The sequence below is a fragment of the Oncorhynchus clarkii genome, chromosome 12 (genome assembly GCF_045791955.1).
Source record: "Oncorhynchus clarkii lewisi isolate Uvic-CL-2024 chromosome 12, UVic_Ocla_1.0, whole genome shotgun sequence".
NCBI classification, from domain to species: domain Eukaryota; kingdom Metazoa; phylum Chordata; class Actinopteri; order Salmoniformes; family Salmonidae; genus Oncorhynchus; species Oncorhynchus clarkii.
In genome coordinates, this window is record NC_092158.1 from 58,430,136 (window position 1) to 58,447,076 (window position 16,941).

Consider the following 16,941-nt stretch of genomic DNA (forward strand, 5'->3'; position numbering starts at 1 on the left):
GTGAGTGTTTTTTATGGGGCAGGGCAGCTCTAGCCAAATCTCCAATCTCGTCTCATTGTTTCGAATCCAGGTTAGTTGACTCCTGACTCCAATTAGCTTTTGGAGAAGTCATTAGCCTAGGGGTACACATACATTTTCCAACCTACACTTTGAATGCTTAAATGATGTATTCAATATAGACAAGAAAAATACAATAATGTGTGTGTTATTAGTTTAAGCACACTGTGTTTGTCTATTGTTGTGACTTAGATGAAGATCAGATAAGATGTTATGTCAAATTTATGCAGAATAATGCAGATAATTCCAAAGGGTTCACATACTTTTTCTTGCCACTGAAGTTCTTTTGGGAGCATCCTACGGCTGGGTTTCCCTTTGTAACTTAAAATGAGTGTCGCCGCCCTGGTAATAGGATTCCACCTTCCTCTTATATTGTCTTTTTGCATGGTTGATGTCTCGTCGGAGGTCATAACAGGCTTTCTTGTATTTGTCCATGTCTGTGTCACGTTCCTTGTAAACGTTAGCTCTAGCCTTTAGCCTAGTGCAGATATTTCTTGAAAATCAATGTTTTTTTGGTTTGGATATGTCCGTAGTCACTGTGGGGACAACGTCGTTTATGCACTTCTAGATGAAGGCTGTGACTGATGTGGTAAACTCTTCAATGCTATCAGATGAATCCTTGGAACATATCCCAGTCTGTACTAGCTAACAATCTTATAGCCTCGCGTCTACTTTATTGGACCCCTTACGTACTGAGCGCATCAGTGTTACTTCCTGTTTGAGTGTTTGTTTGTAAATGGGAAGCAGGAGAATAGATTTGCCGAAGAGAGGACGAGGGAGGGCCTTGTATGCGCTTCTGTGGGTAAAATAAAAGTGGTCTAGACTTTTAGCGCTTCTAGTAGAGCAGAAGAAGTGGTGTTCTATGTCTACCCGCATTAAAGTCTCCGGTTTCTTGTTTGTTTATGGCCCCATACATTTTTGTTGAGTGCCAAAGTGGTGTTGGCGCTCTTACCATGAGGTTTTCTATATCAGGTGAGCAAAAGCTTGAGATTTCCTTCACACTGGAAGCAGCGCACCAGTTGTTGTTTATTAACAAGGCGGCCTCAGGACATACCCGTGGCCGTCTGATCGTGCTGCTGCATGGGGAAACCACTGAGTTCTACGTACATAGTCATTCAGTCACGTCTACGCAAGGTATATAATATTGCAGCTTTTTAAGTCTCTCTGATAGGAGACTCTCGAACAAAGCTCGTCCATCTTATTCTCTAGTGACTGGCCATTTGCCAATAGGATGGAAGGGAGTGCCGGTCGATTTTCTCTTTGTCTCAGTCTCACCAGGATGCCGCTCGTCTACCCCATCTACGCCCGTGGCGTTTTGGTAGCCCATGAAACAAAGGAATTGGTTTCGGTATGAACAAGGGAACAGGTGAGTGTGAGATGAAGTCGGATTTGAAGTCGAAATTGAGGTTAGTAACTGTTGATCTGATGTCCAGAAGTGATTGGCGGTCGTACACTGAGTACAGAAAACATTAAGAACACCCGCTCTATCCAAGATATAGAATAACCAGGTGAAAGCTATGATTCCTTATTGATGTCACTTGTTAAATCCACTTCAATCATTGTAGATGAAGGGAGGAGGCAGGTTAAATATGGATTTTTAAGCCTTGAGACAATTTAGACATGGATTGTGTATGTGCAAAATTATTCAGCCCCTTTACTTTCAGTGCAGCAAACTCTCTACAGAAGTTCAGTGAGGATCTCTGAATGATCCAATGTTGACCTAAATGACTAATGATGATAAATACAATCCACCTGTGTGTAATCAAGTCTCCGTATAAATGCACCTGCACTGTGATAGTCTCAGAGGTCCGTTAAAAGCGCAGAGAGCATCATGAAGAACAAGGAACACACCAGACAGGTCCGAGATACTGTTGTGAAGAAGTTTAAAGCCGGATTTGGATACAAAAATATTTTCCAAGCTTTAAACATCCCAAGGAGCACTGTGCAAGCGATAATATTGAAATGGAAGGAGTATCAGACCACTGCAAATCTACCAAGACCTGGCCGTCCCTCTAAACTTTCAGCTCATACAAGGAGAAGACTGATCAGAGATGCAGCCAAGAGGCCCATGATCACTCTGGATGAACTGCAGAGATCTACAGCTGAGGTGGGAGACTCTGTCCATAGGACAACAATCAGTCGTATATTGCACAAATCTGGCCTTTATGGAAGAGTGGCAAGAAGAAAGCCATTTCTTAAAGATATCCATAAAAAGTGTTGTTTAAAGTTTGCCACAAGCCACCTGGGAGACACACCAAACATGTGGAAGAAGGTGCTCTGGTCAGATGAAACCAAAATGGAACTTTTTGGCAACAATGCAAAACGTTATGTTTGGCGTAAAAGCAACACAGCTGAACACACCATCCCCACTGTCAAACATGGTGGTGGCAGCATCATGGTTTGGGCCTGCTTTTCTTCAGCAGGGACAGGGAAGATGTTTAAAATTGATGGGAAGATGGATGGAGCCAAATACAGGACCATTCTGGAAGAAAACCTGATGGAGTCTGCAAAAGACCTGAGACTGGGACGGAGATTTGTCTTCCAACAAGACAATGATCCAAAACATAAAGCAAAATCTACAATGGAATGGTTCAAAAATAAACATATTCAGGTGTTAGAATGGCCAAGTCAAAGTCCAGACCTGAATCCAATCGAGAATCTGTGGAAAGAACTGAAAACTGCTGTTCACAAATGCTCTCCATCCAACCTCACTGAGCTCGAGCTGTTTTGCAAGGAGGAATGGGAAAAAATGTCAGTCTCTCGATGTGCAAAACTGATAGAGACATACCCCAAGCAACTTACAGCTGTAATCGCAGCAAAAGTTGGCGCTACAAAGTATTAACTTAAGGGGGCTGAATAATTTTGCACGCCCAATTTTTCAGTTTTTGATTTGTTATAAAAGTTTGAAATATCCAATAAATGTCGTTCCACTTCATGATTGTGTCCCACTTGTTGTTGATTGTTCACAAAAAAATACAGTTTTATATCTTTATGTTTGAAGCCTGAAATGTGGCAAAAGGTCGCAAAGTTCAAGGGGGCCGAATACTTTCGCAAGGCACTGTATATATATATATATTTATATATATATATATATATTTTTTTTTAATTGGACAAAAGTAGAGACTTCGAGCTGGAAAATGGTATATCATACACTGCAGTTGAGGAACAATGGAAAAGTAATTCTGCTTTGAAAATAAACTTGTAAACCCAGTTTTGAGAAAATGGCCTGTGAATGTTTTGGTACCTACTGAAGAGCTCTTCTTTGTCTACACCCATTCAACATCGTTCACACCCTCTTAAGCCTTAGCCCCACCCATCTCTTTAAGGATTCACGTGTGAGGCCATGTGTGAAACAGAGTGAATACGGTAGTCTAGTAATGGTAGTAGTAAAAATGCAATTGATCTAGTCCTTGGCCTATATCCCAGTCTTACTTTGGTGCAGGTTATGTTGTTCTTCACATTACCGTCTCTGGTAAACACACACTATATCAAATACAATCAAAGTTTATTTGTCATATGCACAGGATACAGAAGGTGTAAACGGTACAGTGAAATGGTTACTTTCATAGTGGAGTCTATTGTTTAGACAAGTATCTAGCTAACTAAAGAATTAACCATAATCTCAACTCATACGACCTTGCACCATGCATGAATCTGCAGGTAGCTGAAGCTAAACAACTAGGTTCAATGTTTGCTAGTTGGCTAACATTAGGATATAATAGCCATGCAAATGGCTATCTGAGATGTGAATAATATTACTACACAGATCATATGCGTAACATTAGCTAGCGAGCCAGCCAGCTAACGTCAGCCATCTAACTAACAGTACTCTTTAATTTGCAATGAAAACGACTTTCTGACAAAATTAGAAATGTATGATATCTGAAAATGTAGCTAGACTTTTACCTATATACATAGATGAACGCTTCTCCCTCTCTGTCATGGATGGCATGGTTGCCCTTAGTTTGAAGATGTAATCCAGGGACAGGTGTTTTAAACAACAACCTTCTGTGTTTTATTTTAAACTCTCTCCTCATTTGGGGCTCCCAAGTAATGCAGCGGTCTAAGGCACTGCATCTCAGTGCTAGAGGCGTCACTACAGATCCTGGTTCGATTCCAGGCTGTATCACAACCAGCTGTGATTGGGAGTCCCATAGGGCAGCGCACAATTGGCCCAACGTCGCCCGGATTAGGCTTTGGCCGGGGTGGGCCGTCATTGTAAATAAGAATTTGTTATTAACTGACTTGCTAAGTTAAATAAAGGTTAAATAAAAAATAAATAAAAAAATAACCTTTCAGCAGGACAATAACCTAAAACACAAGGCCAAGTATACTCCGGAGTGTCTTACCAAAATGTTCCTGAGTTGCCTAGTTACAGTTTGGACTTAAATCTGCTTGAAAAGCTATGGCAAGACTTGAAAAGCAATGATCAACAACTAACTTGACAGAGCTTGAAGAATTGTGTGGTCTGAGGCAGGTGTTAGATTAGAGGGTTTTCAAGTGCAAAGTTAATAATGATGGTTTTGGGAAACAGAGCAGAGATTTAACGATGCTCCAACAAAAGTTTGAACGATTAACTTAGCCTTAAGATGCTTTTGAGAAGCCGGCCCCAGGTCATTCCTGTGTGATGAGAGCTAAGATTTGTACCGTTCTGCACTTGTAAAACTACACAGCTGTTTTGTACACTTTGTCTGAACTGTATGAATATTCTTCACTGTAGTATTTAGAGGAAGATATTCCCCCTGCCCAGACGAGTAACTCCCCCATCCCCCTCTACCACATTTGGGCTAATCAACCACATTAGTCCAGCAACCACCTGTTCGTACCCAGGCCACCAGGCCCACAGCCCATTGGCTACCTCAGTATTCCACACAGCACCTGTTCACCTGCCTGAGAGAGAAAGACCCTTTCTCTATCCCTCTCACCCTCCCTCTCTCTCCCTCTCCCTTTTCTTCTCCCCCTCTTTCCCCTTTCCCATAGACAGCAAAAACAATACAAATAAAGCCTCAATCAATGAAAAATGAGAGGAACCTTTAAGAGTGCCAAAGATAGTTCTTCAGCTATTATATTTGACTTCATTATAAGGGCACAAGGCGAGACCGAGATGCAGACAAGGGAGGCAGATGGTTTGAGTCTTTGATATTTATTAAATTTAATCTCAAAAGGGGTAGCCAAGAGAATGGTCGTGGACATGGAAAAGGTCAAAACCAGTTCAGAGGCCAAGAGGTACAGAGTGGCAGGCGGCCTCGAGGTCAGGGCATGCAGAATGGTCAGGCAGGGGGGTACGGAGTCCAGAAAACTGGCAAGGGTTAAAACCGGGAGGACCAGCAAAAGAGAATAGAAAAAGCAGGAGCACGGGAATAATACGCTGGTTGACTTGAACATACAAGACGAACTGGCACAGAGAGACAGGAAACACAGGGATAAATACACCGGGGAAAATAAGCGACACCTGGAAGGGGTGGAGACAAGCACAAGGACAGGTGAAACAGATCAGGGTGTGACATTCATAACAATTGGACAGGGCTGATTTATATATAATGTTATTTATAGACTGTATTTGATATTTAAAACACTTTGAAATGCCAGTTAGGCTTGGCTCGCTTAACTTCTGCTCCCACGGACAGAATGTGGGCAATTGTTTTATTGTGATTTAAGATTGTTTTGTGAGTGAGAGTTGGAACCTTGAATGACTTGCCTCCAACAGGTGAAAAACAATCCTTTCTGAGAGGGTCAAGGGGTATAAGTATACGTTTGTGATGAACAGTCCTTAAAATTCCATTTTCCATCCGCTTTGTGTTGACCCGTAACCTCTAACGCTTCCCCTCTGTCCAGGTGAACGCTCCAGCTCCGGTGCGGCCGGGGGCGGTGGAGCAGTACAAGAGGGCGTTTGCCCGTCAGAGAGCCCGTGACCTGGCACAGCATGCAGATACACTGCTCTACAAGGACAAGGAGATTGCTGCCCTTCAGCAGGAGTGTAGGCACCTGGAGACACGTCTGGGCACAGCCAAGGTACGCCACACCATAGAAATAGAATCGGAATACCCATTCTAGTATCTGTACTTCTATACCCAATTCAGGTGCAGAACACTCTTTCAATACCAATCTAATGTTTGTGTTTGAGAACGACTACTTTGCAGTCTGACTGTGCAAAATCACTGATGTAAAAATCACCTTGGCTTGCATTCCCTCAAATGCGCTCAACATTTCAGATGTAAAAATCACCTTGGCTTGCATCCCCTCAAACGCGCTGAACATTTCAATAATAACCTGTTATCTAACACTAGCAGTCTGCCCACAAAAGGCTCTCTGTGTCATCCATTGTAGTCAGTCCTATTCACTAATCTCGTCAAAGGACTAAAATGCCTCAGGTTTGCCCTCTGTTGGTCTGGTTGGTAACTGCTCTTGAAAACCCTCTAAGCCTGAACTAGTGACTGAGCTGTACTGATACAGATGTGTAGATAGAGAGACCACCCTCTCCTCATGGCTGTGATCTAACTGCCTGATTTAAATTACTCCTCTCTATGCCCGTCTGTGACTAAGAGCTCATTTTCTTGCTCTGAATATCTGCTGGGAGTACTACTACAGATGGAATCCCTGGATGAGCTGTGGACTGAGTTGATGGTGATGATCAGTGGCGGACTTACCATTAGACAGAAGAGGCAATTGCTTCAGGCCTCACATCTACAACATCCGTAGAGTACGGCCTTTCCTCGCCAAGGAAGCGGTATATGTCCTAATCCAGGCACTTGTCATCTCCCGTCTAGACTACTGCAACTCTCTTTTGGCTGGGCTCCCCGCTTGTGCCATCAAACCCCTGCAACATATCCGGACTCCCAGTGCACACGGTGAAAAACGCAGCTGCTTCTTTATGGGACCAAACTATTTCAAACTTTTAAAATGTAAACGTTTTCAATGTTTAAAACATAGCGATCGGATCGTAAATGGAGGCAGCTGAAGTTTGAATCCCGTCAGGGTGAAATACAGTCAATAGACAGACTTGTCAGGGATTGTTTGGCGAGTAATCTGGCTAGCCTAGCTATAACATTACATTTAGCGTTACCTTGAACAGCAATAACAGAAACATATGGACACCAGTAGAAATCTACACAGTGGTGAGAAAAGCATGGAGACAAATTTATCAAAGAAAGAAAGTGCCAATAGCATGGCTAATCTCATGACGGAGATAAGGAGTCTAAGGTGGACTATATAGTTAACACCTTCAATTCCAGGTTATCTCCTACACAGATGGTTGAAGAATGCAAATGTTTTGACTTAATTGGAGAGAAAAAAAGTAGACTTCCTGATCATTCTCTTTTATTTATGATATTTTCTGTTGGCCACAAACTTTCTCAACCAGGTACTGCTGTGCATCACTCGGGGCAAAAGATAGGTACATATTTAGGCATAGCCCTAATTGTAAGAAATGAAATGTGCCAAATTACTTTCTATGTTCTGAAATGGCATGTAGAGCTCTGGTAGAACTCATCGAAACTCTGCAAAGATGCCAAGAAACATTTGATTTAGATATGTGGTATGAACATTTTTGTGATATTATACATTCTGAAATGTGGAAAAAATGTGAAGTAAGAATACAGCCCCAAGTCCAGGAAAGTTTACAAGTGGAACAAGCCTTATTGGCATGATGAGTTACGGGATGTATGGTCAGTAATGCGTTAGGCTGAGTACTTATTTTTACAGTGTAGGAAGGAATTTAAGAAAAAACAGCATGTGTTTGATAAAAGACTGCGCCTATTTAAACAGAGATATCAGAGTGGGCAGTTATTACACCTTGAGGAGATACAGACAAGAAATCCTCAACAGTTTTGGAGCCAAATAAAAAAGTTAGGACCAAAACGACATAAGAAAATTCCAATGGAAGTCAGGGAAGAGCAGGGGGGGGCTGAACTCTTATAATAGATACAGTTGAAGTCTGAAGTTTTGCATACACCTTAGCCAAATACATTTAAACTACATTTTTCACAATTCCTGACATTTAAGCCTAGTAAAAATGCCCTGTCTTAGGTCAGTTTAGGATCACCACTTTATTTTAAGAATGTGAAATGTCAGAATAATAGTAGAGAATGATAAATTGTTTAACTTGGGTCAAACGTTTTCGGTTTTCCACAAGCTTCCCACAATAGGTTCGGTGAATTTTGGCCCATTCCTCCTGACAGAGCTCGTGTAACTGAGTCAGGTTGGTAGGCCTCCTTGCTCACACACACTTTTTCAGTTCTGCCCACAAATGTTCTATAGGATTGAGTTCAGGGCTTTGTGATGTCCACTCCAATACCTTGACTTTGTTGTTCTTAAGCCATTTTGCCACAACTTTGGAAATATGCTTGGGGTCATTGTCCATTTGGAAGACCCATTTGCAACCAAGCTTTAACTTCCTGACTGATGTCTTGAGATGTTGCATCAATATAGCCTCATGGTGCCATCTATTTTGTGAAGTGCACCAGTCCCTCCTGCAGCAAAGCATCCCCACAACATGATGCTGCCACCCCTGTACTTCACGGTTGGGATGGTGTTCTTCGGCTTACAAGCCTCCCCCTTTTTCCTCCAAACATAACGATGGTCATTATGGCCAAACAGTTCTATTTTTGTTTCATCAATGTCTACACTGTATTTTTGATCAATTAGATTTTATTCTAATGGACAAAAAAAAGGTGCTTTTCTTTAAAAAACAAGGGCATTTCTAAGTGACCCCAAACTATTGAATGGTAGTGTATATATGTATGTATATTATTTTACTGCTCTAGGGATGTAATTATTGTTTGGATAACCTTAATTACTATAACGTATTGATTTACTTTTTATTTTTATTTTTTTTGCTTTTTGTGATGCACAATGCAGAGAACACCGGAGAAGAATTATCATTTAATTACCATAGTGAATCATTGTAATGTTTGTTGATGTGTCAATTAATCCCATAAGGGATAGGTTGCCCATTGGCAATTTGACACGAAAATAACATTTCATTATTTCATTTGTTCATTCATTCCAGAAAGCGGCAGCCCGCATGGTGTTCAAACTTCCTAAGTTCTTCCATGTCACCCCGCTCCTCCGCACAGTCCACTGGCTTCCAGTCTAAGCTCGCATCATCTTCAAGACCCAGGTGGTTGCCTGCAGTGCAGCAAGAGGAACTGCCCCTCTTTACCTTCAGGCTATCTTCAAACCCTACATCCCAATCCTAGCACTCCATTTCTCCACCTCTGGTCTCTTGGCCCTCCCACCCCTACGGGAGGGCAGCTCCCGCTCAGCCCAGTGAAAGATGTTCTCTGTACTTGCACCCCAATGGTGGAACAAGCTTCCCCCTAAAGTCAGGAAAGCGGAGCCCCTGCCCATCTTTCTAAAACATCTGAAACCTTATCTCTTTGAATAGTATTTTAAATATCTCTCATGGCGTCTCCACTTGAGGTCCCCCCATGCTCCACTCGAGGCCCCCCAACCCCCCCACCCCGACAAACAACCCGCTATAGTGGGCTGCTGGAAGGGGGGTTTTGCTTGGCCACTGTGCCCAGGTTAATGAGGCCACATTGTTGACAGAAAAGGCCTCAAAAAGTTAATGAATCCATACAGCCAAGTAATAATTCATCATAGATCAATAATTTATTTCCATACATATATATTTCATATCAATGTTAAAATAATCCAGGTTCTTCTCATAATAGTAGAAACAAGTGTCATTAATCACCCACAGACTGGTTAATAATAATGGACTATTCCAAATGCTTTGTTTCACGCAATATGATTGCAAATGTGACTTTCATTGAAATTAAGCTACAGCAATGAGGCACTTTCAGAGTGAGGCAGAGAAAATAAATTTTTATTTTAACTGAAGTTAACCTTTACTCAAATTAACATTTATTTAGTAAAAAGCCAGGTGCTGCTGATAATGCTGCCATCTTGTCGAAGCCCATGTATCTCATGCTGTCTGGCAAAAAGAGTATGGCATGTCATATTCTTTTTGGCCAGACAGTATCAGATATATGGGCTACATATAGTAAGACAGATGGGCGCTGTTTCCCTCGCTTGGATGCTTTCTCTGGTGAGATAGTTTCAGCCACTTACGAATTGAAAGAAAGTTGGCAGGTACACATTGCACTGTTAGGATGCTGGAATTAACGTGCGAAGGTAGCTTACTTTTTGAAGTGATTTGTATGTCATTCAGATGAAAATATCATGACTGATTGTGTTCATGGCACATTAAAAGGTAATACATGTTTACAGTTAAATTACATATCGTTACTCTAAAACCCATACAAAATGTGTGTGGGGGTGCTCAGACTGACCGCTGCCTGGGGCCTCCAAGTCACTAAGTGTGCCACTTGTGATGATAATATTGAGGATGATGATGGCAGTGTCAGTATGTTCACCGGTGTTTAACCCCAATAGACTCTGATGCATCACTTTATAATAATGTGACTAAGACAAGAGGGAGAGAGACATTGTTTTCCCAGCCTGAGCGGAAAAGTCCTCAAGCATTACAATGAATTGTTTCACATATCTTTGACATCTGTGTGTGTGTGTGTGTGTTGCAGGGCTGCCCTATCCCGTCCAGCGTGGTGGAGTTTGAGAGGCTGCTGAGGGAGTCCCAGAAGGAGGTGCTGAGGCTCCAGAGGCAACTGTCAGTCTCCTCCTCCAGAGTCACCTCCTCTAAAGAAACCTCCTGCAGGGAGCACAATGGCCACGACAGGCCCTGCACACCTGAGGAGAAGAGGAAAGAGAATGTAAGGACTGGAACTATTTAATGATATAATAAATACCATTTAGCAGACGCTTGTATCTAAAGCGACTAACAGTCATTTGTGCATGGCTACAACACTGCCCCCTGTTGATGGTAAAGAGCACTACATCAGAGCGGTATAGGAACGGAATACCTTTTGCCCTGTTAGAAAGAGAACTCAAAGCAACGGACCTGGGTTAAAAAACGTTTAAAAATAATTTTGAATGCTTTAGCTGTACCTGATTGAGCTTGCCTGTTGCGATGTAACCAATAGAAAACTCTTAAATGCACAAGCCATACCCACCTGGCACCAGAGATACTTTTGAGGAGATGGGAAACTCCATTGGAATCATATTAACGCTCATTGTGTACTTTGCCTGTACGTTGTCAATGGCCCACGCAGTGCATTTTGGTACACTCTGACAAGGAGATCTCTCCTTCAAGGCATCAATGGGAGTCAATTGGGCGCTAGCACAAAATCCAAACATGAGCACAAATAGAACAAGAAGCTCAACATTACAAATCTTTTCCAGGATTTGAGGTAATTAGCTTGTTCTCTGTAATATCGTATAGCTTTGAAATCGTGACATTACGTACTTTTGAGGAAAATATGCTGACTTCTCGACTCATACCCTGACTTTTAGAAGGGATTGCGTGATGATTAGCTTATCAACCGCGTGACGCAGCATGACAACGCAAAGGCGACTGGTGGACAGTCTGCTGGGGAGAGCGTAATACTTTTCTCCATTCATTTCCCACTGGGATTCTTATCTCCTTCTTTTCTAACAGCTCTGCTGGCACTTCAAGCAGGCTACAGCAAATGATACAATTATTAGAAATATTTAAAATGGTGTATTCCCACCTTATATTAGTCATTAGGATTTTATAAAAACATTAGTACAAATCAAATTGTATTTGTCACATGCGTCGAATACCACAGGTGTAGACCTTTCCGTGAAATGTTTACTTATATGCCCTTAACCAACAATGATTTTTAAGAAAATAGAGTAAAGAAAATATTTACTAAATATTAAAAAGAAAAGAAAAAAGGATCACAATAAAATAACAATAATGAGGCTGTATACAGGGGGCAACAGTACTGAGTCAATGAGTGTGGGTACAGGTTAGTTAAGGTCATTTGTACATGTAGGTAGGGGTAAATACAAACAAATAGTCCAGGTGGCCATTCGATTAATTGTTCAGCAGTTTAATGGCTTGGGGGTAGAAGCTGTTAAGGAGCCTTTTGCCAGGTCTCTGACCTCCCTATAGGCTGTCTCATCGTAGTCGGTGATCAGGCCTACTACCTCCGTTGTGTCATCAGCAAACTTAATGATGTTGATGGAGTCGTGCTTGGCCGCGCAGTCTTGGGTGAACAGGGAGTACAGGAAGGGACTAAGCACGCACCCCTAAAGGATACCCGTGTTGAGGAAAAAAAATAGCACAAGCAATGTGTATAACCTAGAAGTACCCACCCAGAAGTAACTGCCCATCTAAGTACTATTTATCTCAACACCACATTTTGCTTCCAGTGTGCTTCCGTCCAGATGTTGAGGTTTAAACCATCCAGCTGCTGTGGAATGAGTACAGTGCTGCAGCATTTCCCAAAAGGCAGCACAGCGCGAGGCTGAGTGTGCGGTGACGTGACGCAGCGTGTTTAGGGCCAAGTTTGAGATTAGGCTGAAGCTGACTGACTGACACGGACCGGGTCATGTCTTTTCATTACGAGGGGTGGATGGGATAGATATAATAGCTCTCTGTGCTGTGCTGTGCTGTACTCTCAGGGTTATGCTGATAGAGCTGACTACAGTAATCTGTCTGACTGCCAGGGGACGTAATGAGATGATTCCCTGTCTTGAACTTGGGCCTGATTTAGAGACACAAGTCACACGCTCCCTCTGCTCTCTCTGCAACACTGATGACTAAAGAGTTCTTAGAAATAGTTAACTCACTACACCCAGATGTGACGGCAGGATAAACCAGATGTCATGAAATGTTCACATTTTGGTTGCAGACTCAATTTAATAAGATAAATATATAATTTAATAAAACACTGGTTTAAAAATAAATACATCTTAAGACATGCATCAAGACATTAATGATCTTATTTATGTATGGTATGACAACATAAAGTTAGAGTTAAAATTCACTTTGCTCTTTGCAGCTTAGATGAGAATGCTGGTTCTGGTAATCTGTCATGTGTGTGACACACACATACACACAGAGTGACACACATGCACGCACACCACAGAAAGGGGCCATGTTGTGTGGCTGTCCACTCTAATCCCCTTTAACAACAGAATGGTACAGTCCAGTAATCCTCTCTCTGTTGCCGTGGTAGCAGTGAGAGGGTTTTGGATGGTAGGTAACGTTAAGACTCCAGCCGACTCTCCTACCATACACTTTCCTTGCCGATCACCCGCCTCGCCCCTGCCTTGCCCCTGCTCTGGATAATTGGGGGCCGGGGATAGCCTTGACGTTGCCACAGATCACTGGAGAGGGGTAGGTTGTATTTGGTGGGGGTGTGTGTTGGTGTCTTTATGTCCCAGTAACTCTGTTTGTGGTTAACCTTGTAGTATACCCCCTAGGTACTGTAGGACTCTAAGCTAGACAGGACAGTTTCAGGAGAAATCAGACATATCTAGCACTTTGCAGAATAATCATCCAAAGTGCAATATAGTTAAGGTTTAGGAAATCTAGATATTATATGTCTTTGAAATGGGCAAGTGAAAATGTCATCAGATTACCATAGCCCGCTGCCTGTAGCTTCAGCTTGGCTGCTCTGTTGGCATTACGTGTTCTCTATGTTATTATTGCACATGATGTGTCCCAACTAAGTGGATTTCTTCTGCAGATCTAATATCGCTGTTGCATTTCACAAAAAAATCTCACGGCCGAGGCCTACTTGTGGAGCCGCAGTGACGCCTTTCTCCAAAACCTGTTTTGGAACTGTCAGTCAGATATTTCAGATCCCAGATGTGGGAATTTAGGCAGCAGCCAGCAGCATATCGTTCCGTGAATTGAATTAGTGACCGCCAGGCCCGGATTGTGGACAAAGCAGCATTATGATAGCAGTATGGCATCGCTGATGATACTACGTAGCTGTATTAAAACAGAAAACCAAACCAGCAGCCAGGCCAATCCAATCCATTTAAGGTGCTTTTAAAAAGAAGTGATCCAGTTACCTGTTTCAGTAGTCCTCCACAGGGATTACACCAATGTGCTTATTGCATCCAGGCCCAGGGCTGTGCTGACTGAATGGGATGTGACACTGCTGCTGTAAGCATGGACCTGGCCTAGAGTACCTTAACCTAGGGTATAAATCTATGGTATGTTTCGTGTGTACAGTATGTCCATGTACAGTAGCATGGACCAGGCCTTCCATACTCTACCTAATAGTTTGCGTAGGAATAAACATCTATTTTGTGTAAAGAAAGTGTACCCTAACATTCTTCAGCCCAGGTGCTCGACTGAGGGACTTGAAAATCAAGTAAAAACATTCCTCACCTCAGGGCACTGCAACGGGTGAATATCAAGGAAAATAAAGAAAAGGCACTGTTTCTGCATAGATCTGATGATTTATTTATGGGACATACAAACAGGACTGTCTGTAGTATATGTGTAGTATTATGCATAGTATATGCTTTATTAGTTACCAATGTTCTTCTGGAGTCCTGGACCAGGGCTGACTGAATGGGTTCTTTTGACACTACTGCAGTAAGCTTACTGTATGGATGGACTACACCTATAGGATGTGTATGGTGCTTTAGTCAGAATGGAGCTATAGTATGTGTAGGTTGAACAGTGTGTGCTTTAGTAAGCATGGACCTGCCCTACTGTCCCTCAGTATCCATTAAATAAACCTAGTGTAGTGGGCATGTGCTATTGAAAGCGTGAGCCATGCTTTAGGTCGATGCGCTTTAGTATGTTGTAGTCCAAGTATGATTCGGGTCTTGTGTGACGTTTTATAGGCTCTCCGTTTAGCCATGGACCGGGCATTGTGTTGCATTGTCCATGTCGTATGTGTGTAGGCCTAGTGCACATCATGCTTTAGTAGATATGAACTAGGCTTTTTGTGCAGTTGTTTTATAGTTAATAACCTACAGGTTTGATAACCTCAGGCTATGCCTTGTGCTGTGACAGGTAAAGTGGTGTATGTGTGGTCCAGAGATGGTTGCCAAGACCAGGTGTTTGTTGTGTAATCATGGACCACTCCTGTGGCTTCATGTGGCTGGACACAGAGATAGGCGGAATTCATGGTTCACAGCCTATTATTACAACTTCACAAGCCTCATCTAATTGGCTCTTATCGAGGCATGGCCGTGATGTCAGAATAGACTGCAGACTAGTATCACAGGCTGTGAACTATGATTGAAGCTTGTGTTTTTTGGGGTAACAAAGCCTCAGAAGTGGACGCAACGGTCATGGTGTGGTCATAATGGAAAGACTTCCCACTTGCTTACCACCAAACAATGATCAAATACAACTGAAACGTACTGGGCGAGTTTTGTCTAGTGGTAGTGCTGCCGACTCCACGCTAACCGGCAGGTTCGCCACTTTCTGTCTTATGGATCTAGCTGATCTGTCGTCGTCTCTCTTTCCTTGCTGTTTAAAGAAGTACAAAATCCGGATAAAAACTAACAAATGAAACAATGTATTACACTAAAAACCAACAAAAATAACATTGCTTCTGCCACATGCCCTGCAGAAGTACTTTTCTTAACCTGCCACTGTGGCAAGCCGTTACAGATGAGTAGATGCTAAGTAGTTACTGTAATTGAAAAGAAGCCAACCATACCCATAATTGACTAAAAAGTTACATTGCATAATGTTGCACAACGATTCCATGAACAATGTGCATGTTCTGACATTTTGAGTGATTGGTTTAGTGGAGTGGGTTGAGAGCTTCAAGTTCCTCCATGTCCACATTCACCTAATCATATCATGGCCCAAACACACCAACACAGTCGGGAAGAGGGCACAGCAACGCCGCTTCCTCCTCAAGAGGCTGAAAAGATTTGGCATGGGCCCTCAGATCCTTAAAAAGTTCTACAGCTGCACCATGACTGCACCATCTTGACTGGCTGCATCACCGCTTGGTATGGAAACTGCTCGGCAACCGTAAGGCGCTACAGGGGGTAGTGTGTACCGTCCGGTACATCACTGGGGCCGAACTCTCTGCCATCCAGGACCTCTATACCAGGCAGTGTCAGAGGAAGGCCCTAAAAATGGTCAAAGACTCCAGCCACCTAAGTCCATAGACTGTTCTCTCTGCTACCGCATATGGCAAGCGTTACTGGAGTGGCAAATCTGGGACCAAAAGGCTCATGAAAAGCTTTTAACCCCAAGCCATAAGACTGCTGAACCGTTAATCAAATGGCCACCCTGACAATTAACATTGACCTCCTTTATAATTATAAAAACAATGTAATTTTTTCCCCCACTGACTCTCTTGCCCTGGCTCTATGCACACTCACTAGACTGTACCCACACACTCACACATACTACACTAACATACACACACTACGCTCACACTCACAAAAAAACATGTATATTGACGCCACGCACACACACACACACACACACTCTCAAATAGACCCACTTTCATACACTTCACACGATACTGTTGTTCTGTTTATTATCTATCCTGATTGCCTAGTCACTTTTACCCCTACCTACAGTTGAAGTTGGAAGTTGGAAGTTTACATACACCTTAGCCAAATACATTTAAACTCAGTTTTTCACAATTCCTGACATTTAATCCTTGTAAGAATTCCCTGTCTTAGGTCAGTTAGGATCACCACTTTATTTTAAGAATGTGAAATGTCAGAATAATAGTTGAGAGTGATTTATTTCCTTCATCACATTCCCAGTGGGTCAGAAGTTTACATACACTCAATTAGTATTTGGATTCAATATCAGCATGGGACTTGTCTGTTTACACACAGAAACAGCACTATACGGGTTAAACACTGCCTGTTGGCTGACAAGTTACTACAGTTTAGTGACAAAATCGCATCCATGGGTGGACCTAAGAGGGTATAGGCCCACCCACTGGGGAGCCAGGCCCAGCCAAACAGAATGTTTTTCCCCACAAAAGGGCTTTATTACAGACAGAAATACTACTCAGTTTCATCAGCTGTCTGGGTGGCTGGTCT

General features: G+C 42.5%; 1 protein-coding gene across 8 annotated transcripts in view; it reads left to right on the forward strand.

The window, feature by feature from the left end:
* Positions 1–16,941, forward strand: part of LOC139420867 (peripheral-type benzodiazepine receptor-associated protein 1-like) — a 165,225-nt gene that overhangs the window by 90,255 nt on the left and 58,029 nt on the right. For all 8 annotated transcript variants that reach the window (XM_071171238.1, XM_071171232.1, XM_071171234.1 and 5 more), the window contains exons 4-5: positions 5,893–6,069; positions 10,602–10,790. In XM_071171238.1, coding sequence (XP_071027339.1) covers positions 5,893–6,069; positions 10,602–10,790 — 366 coding nt within the window. The remainder of the gene's footprint in view (positions 1–5,892; positions 6,070–10,601; positions 10,791–16,941) is intronic.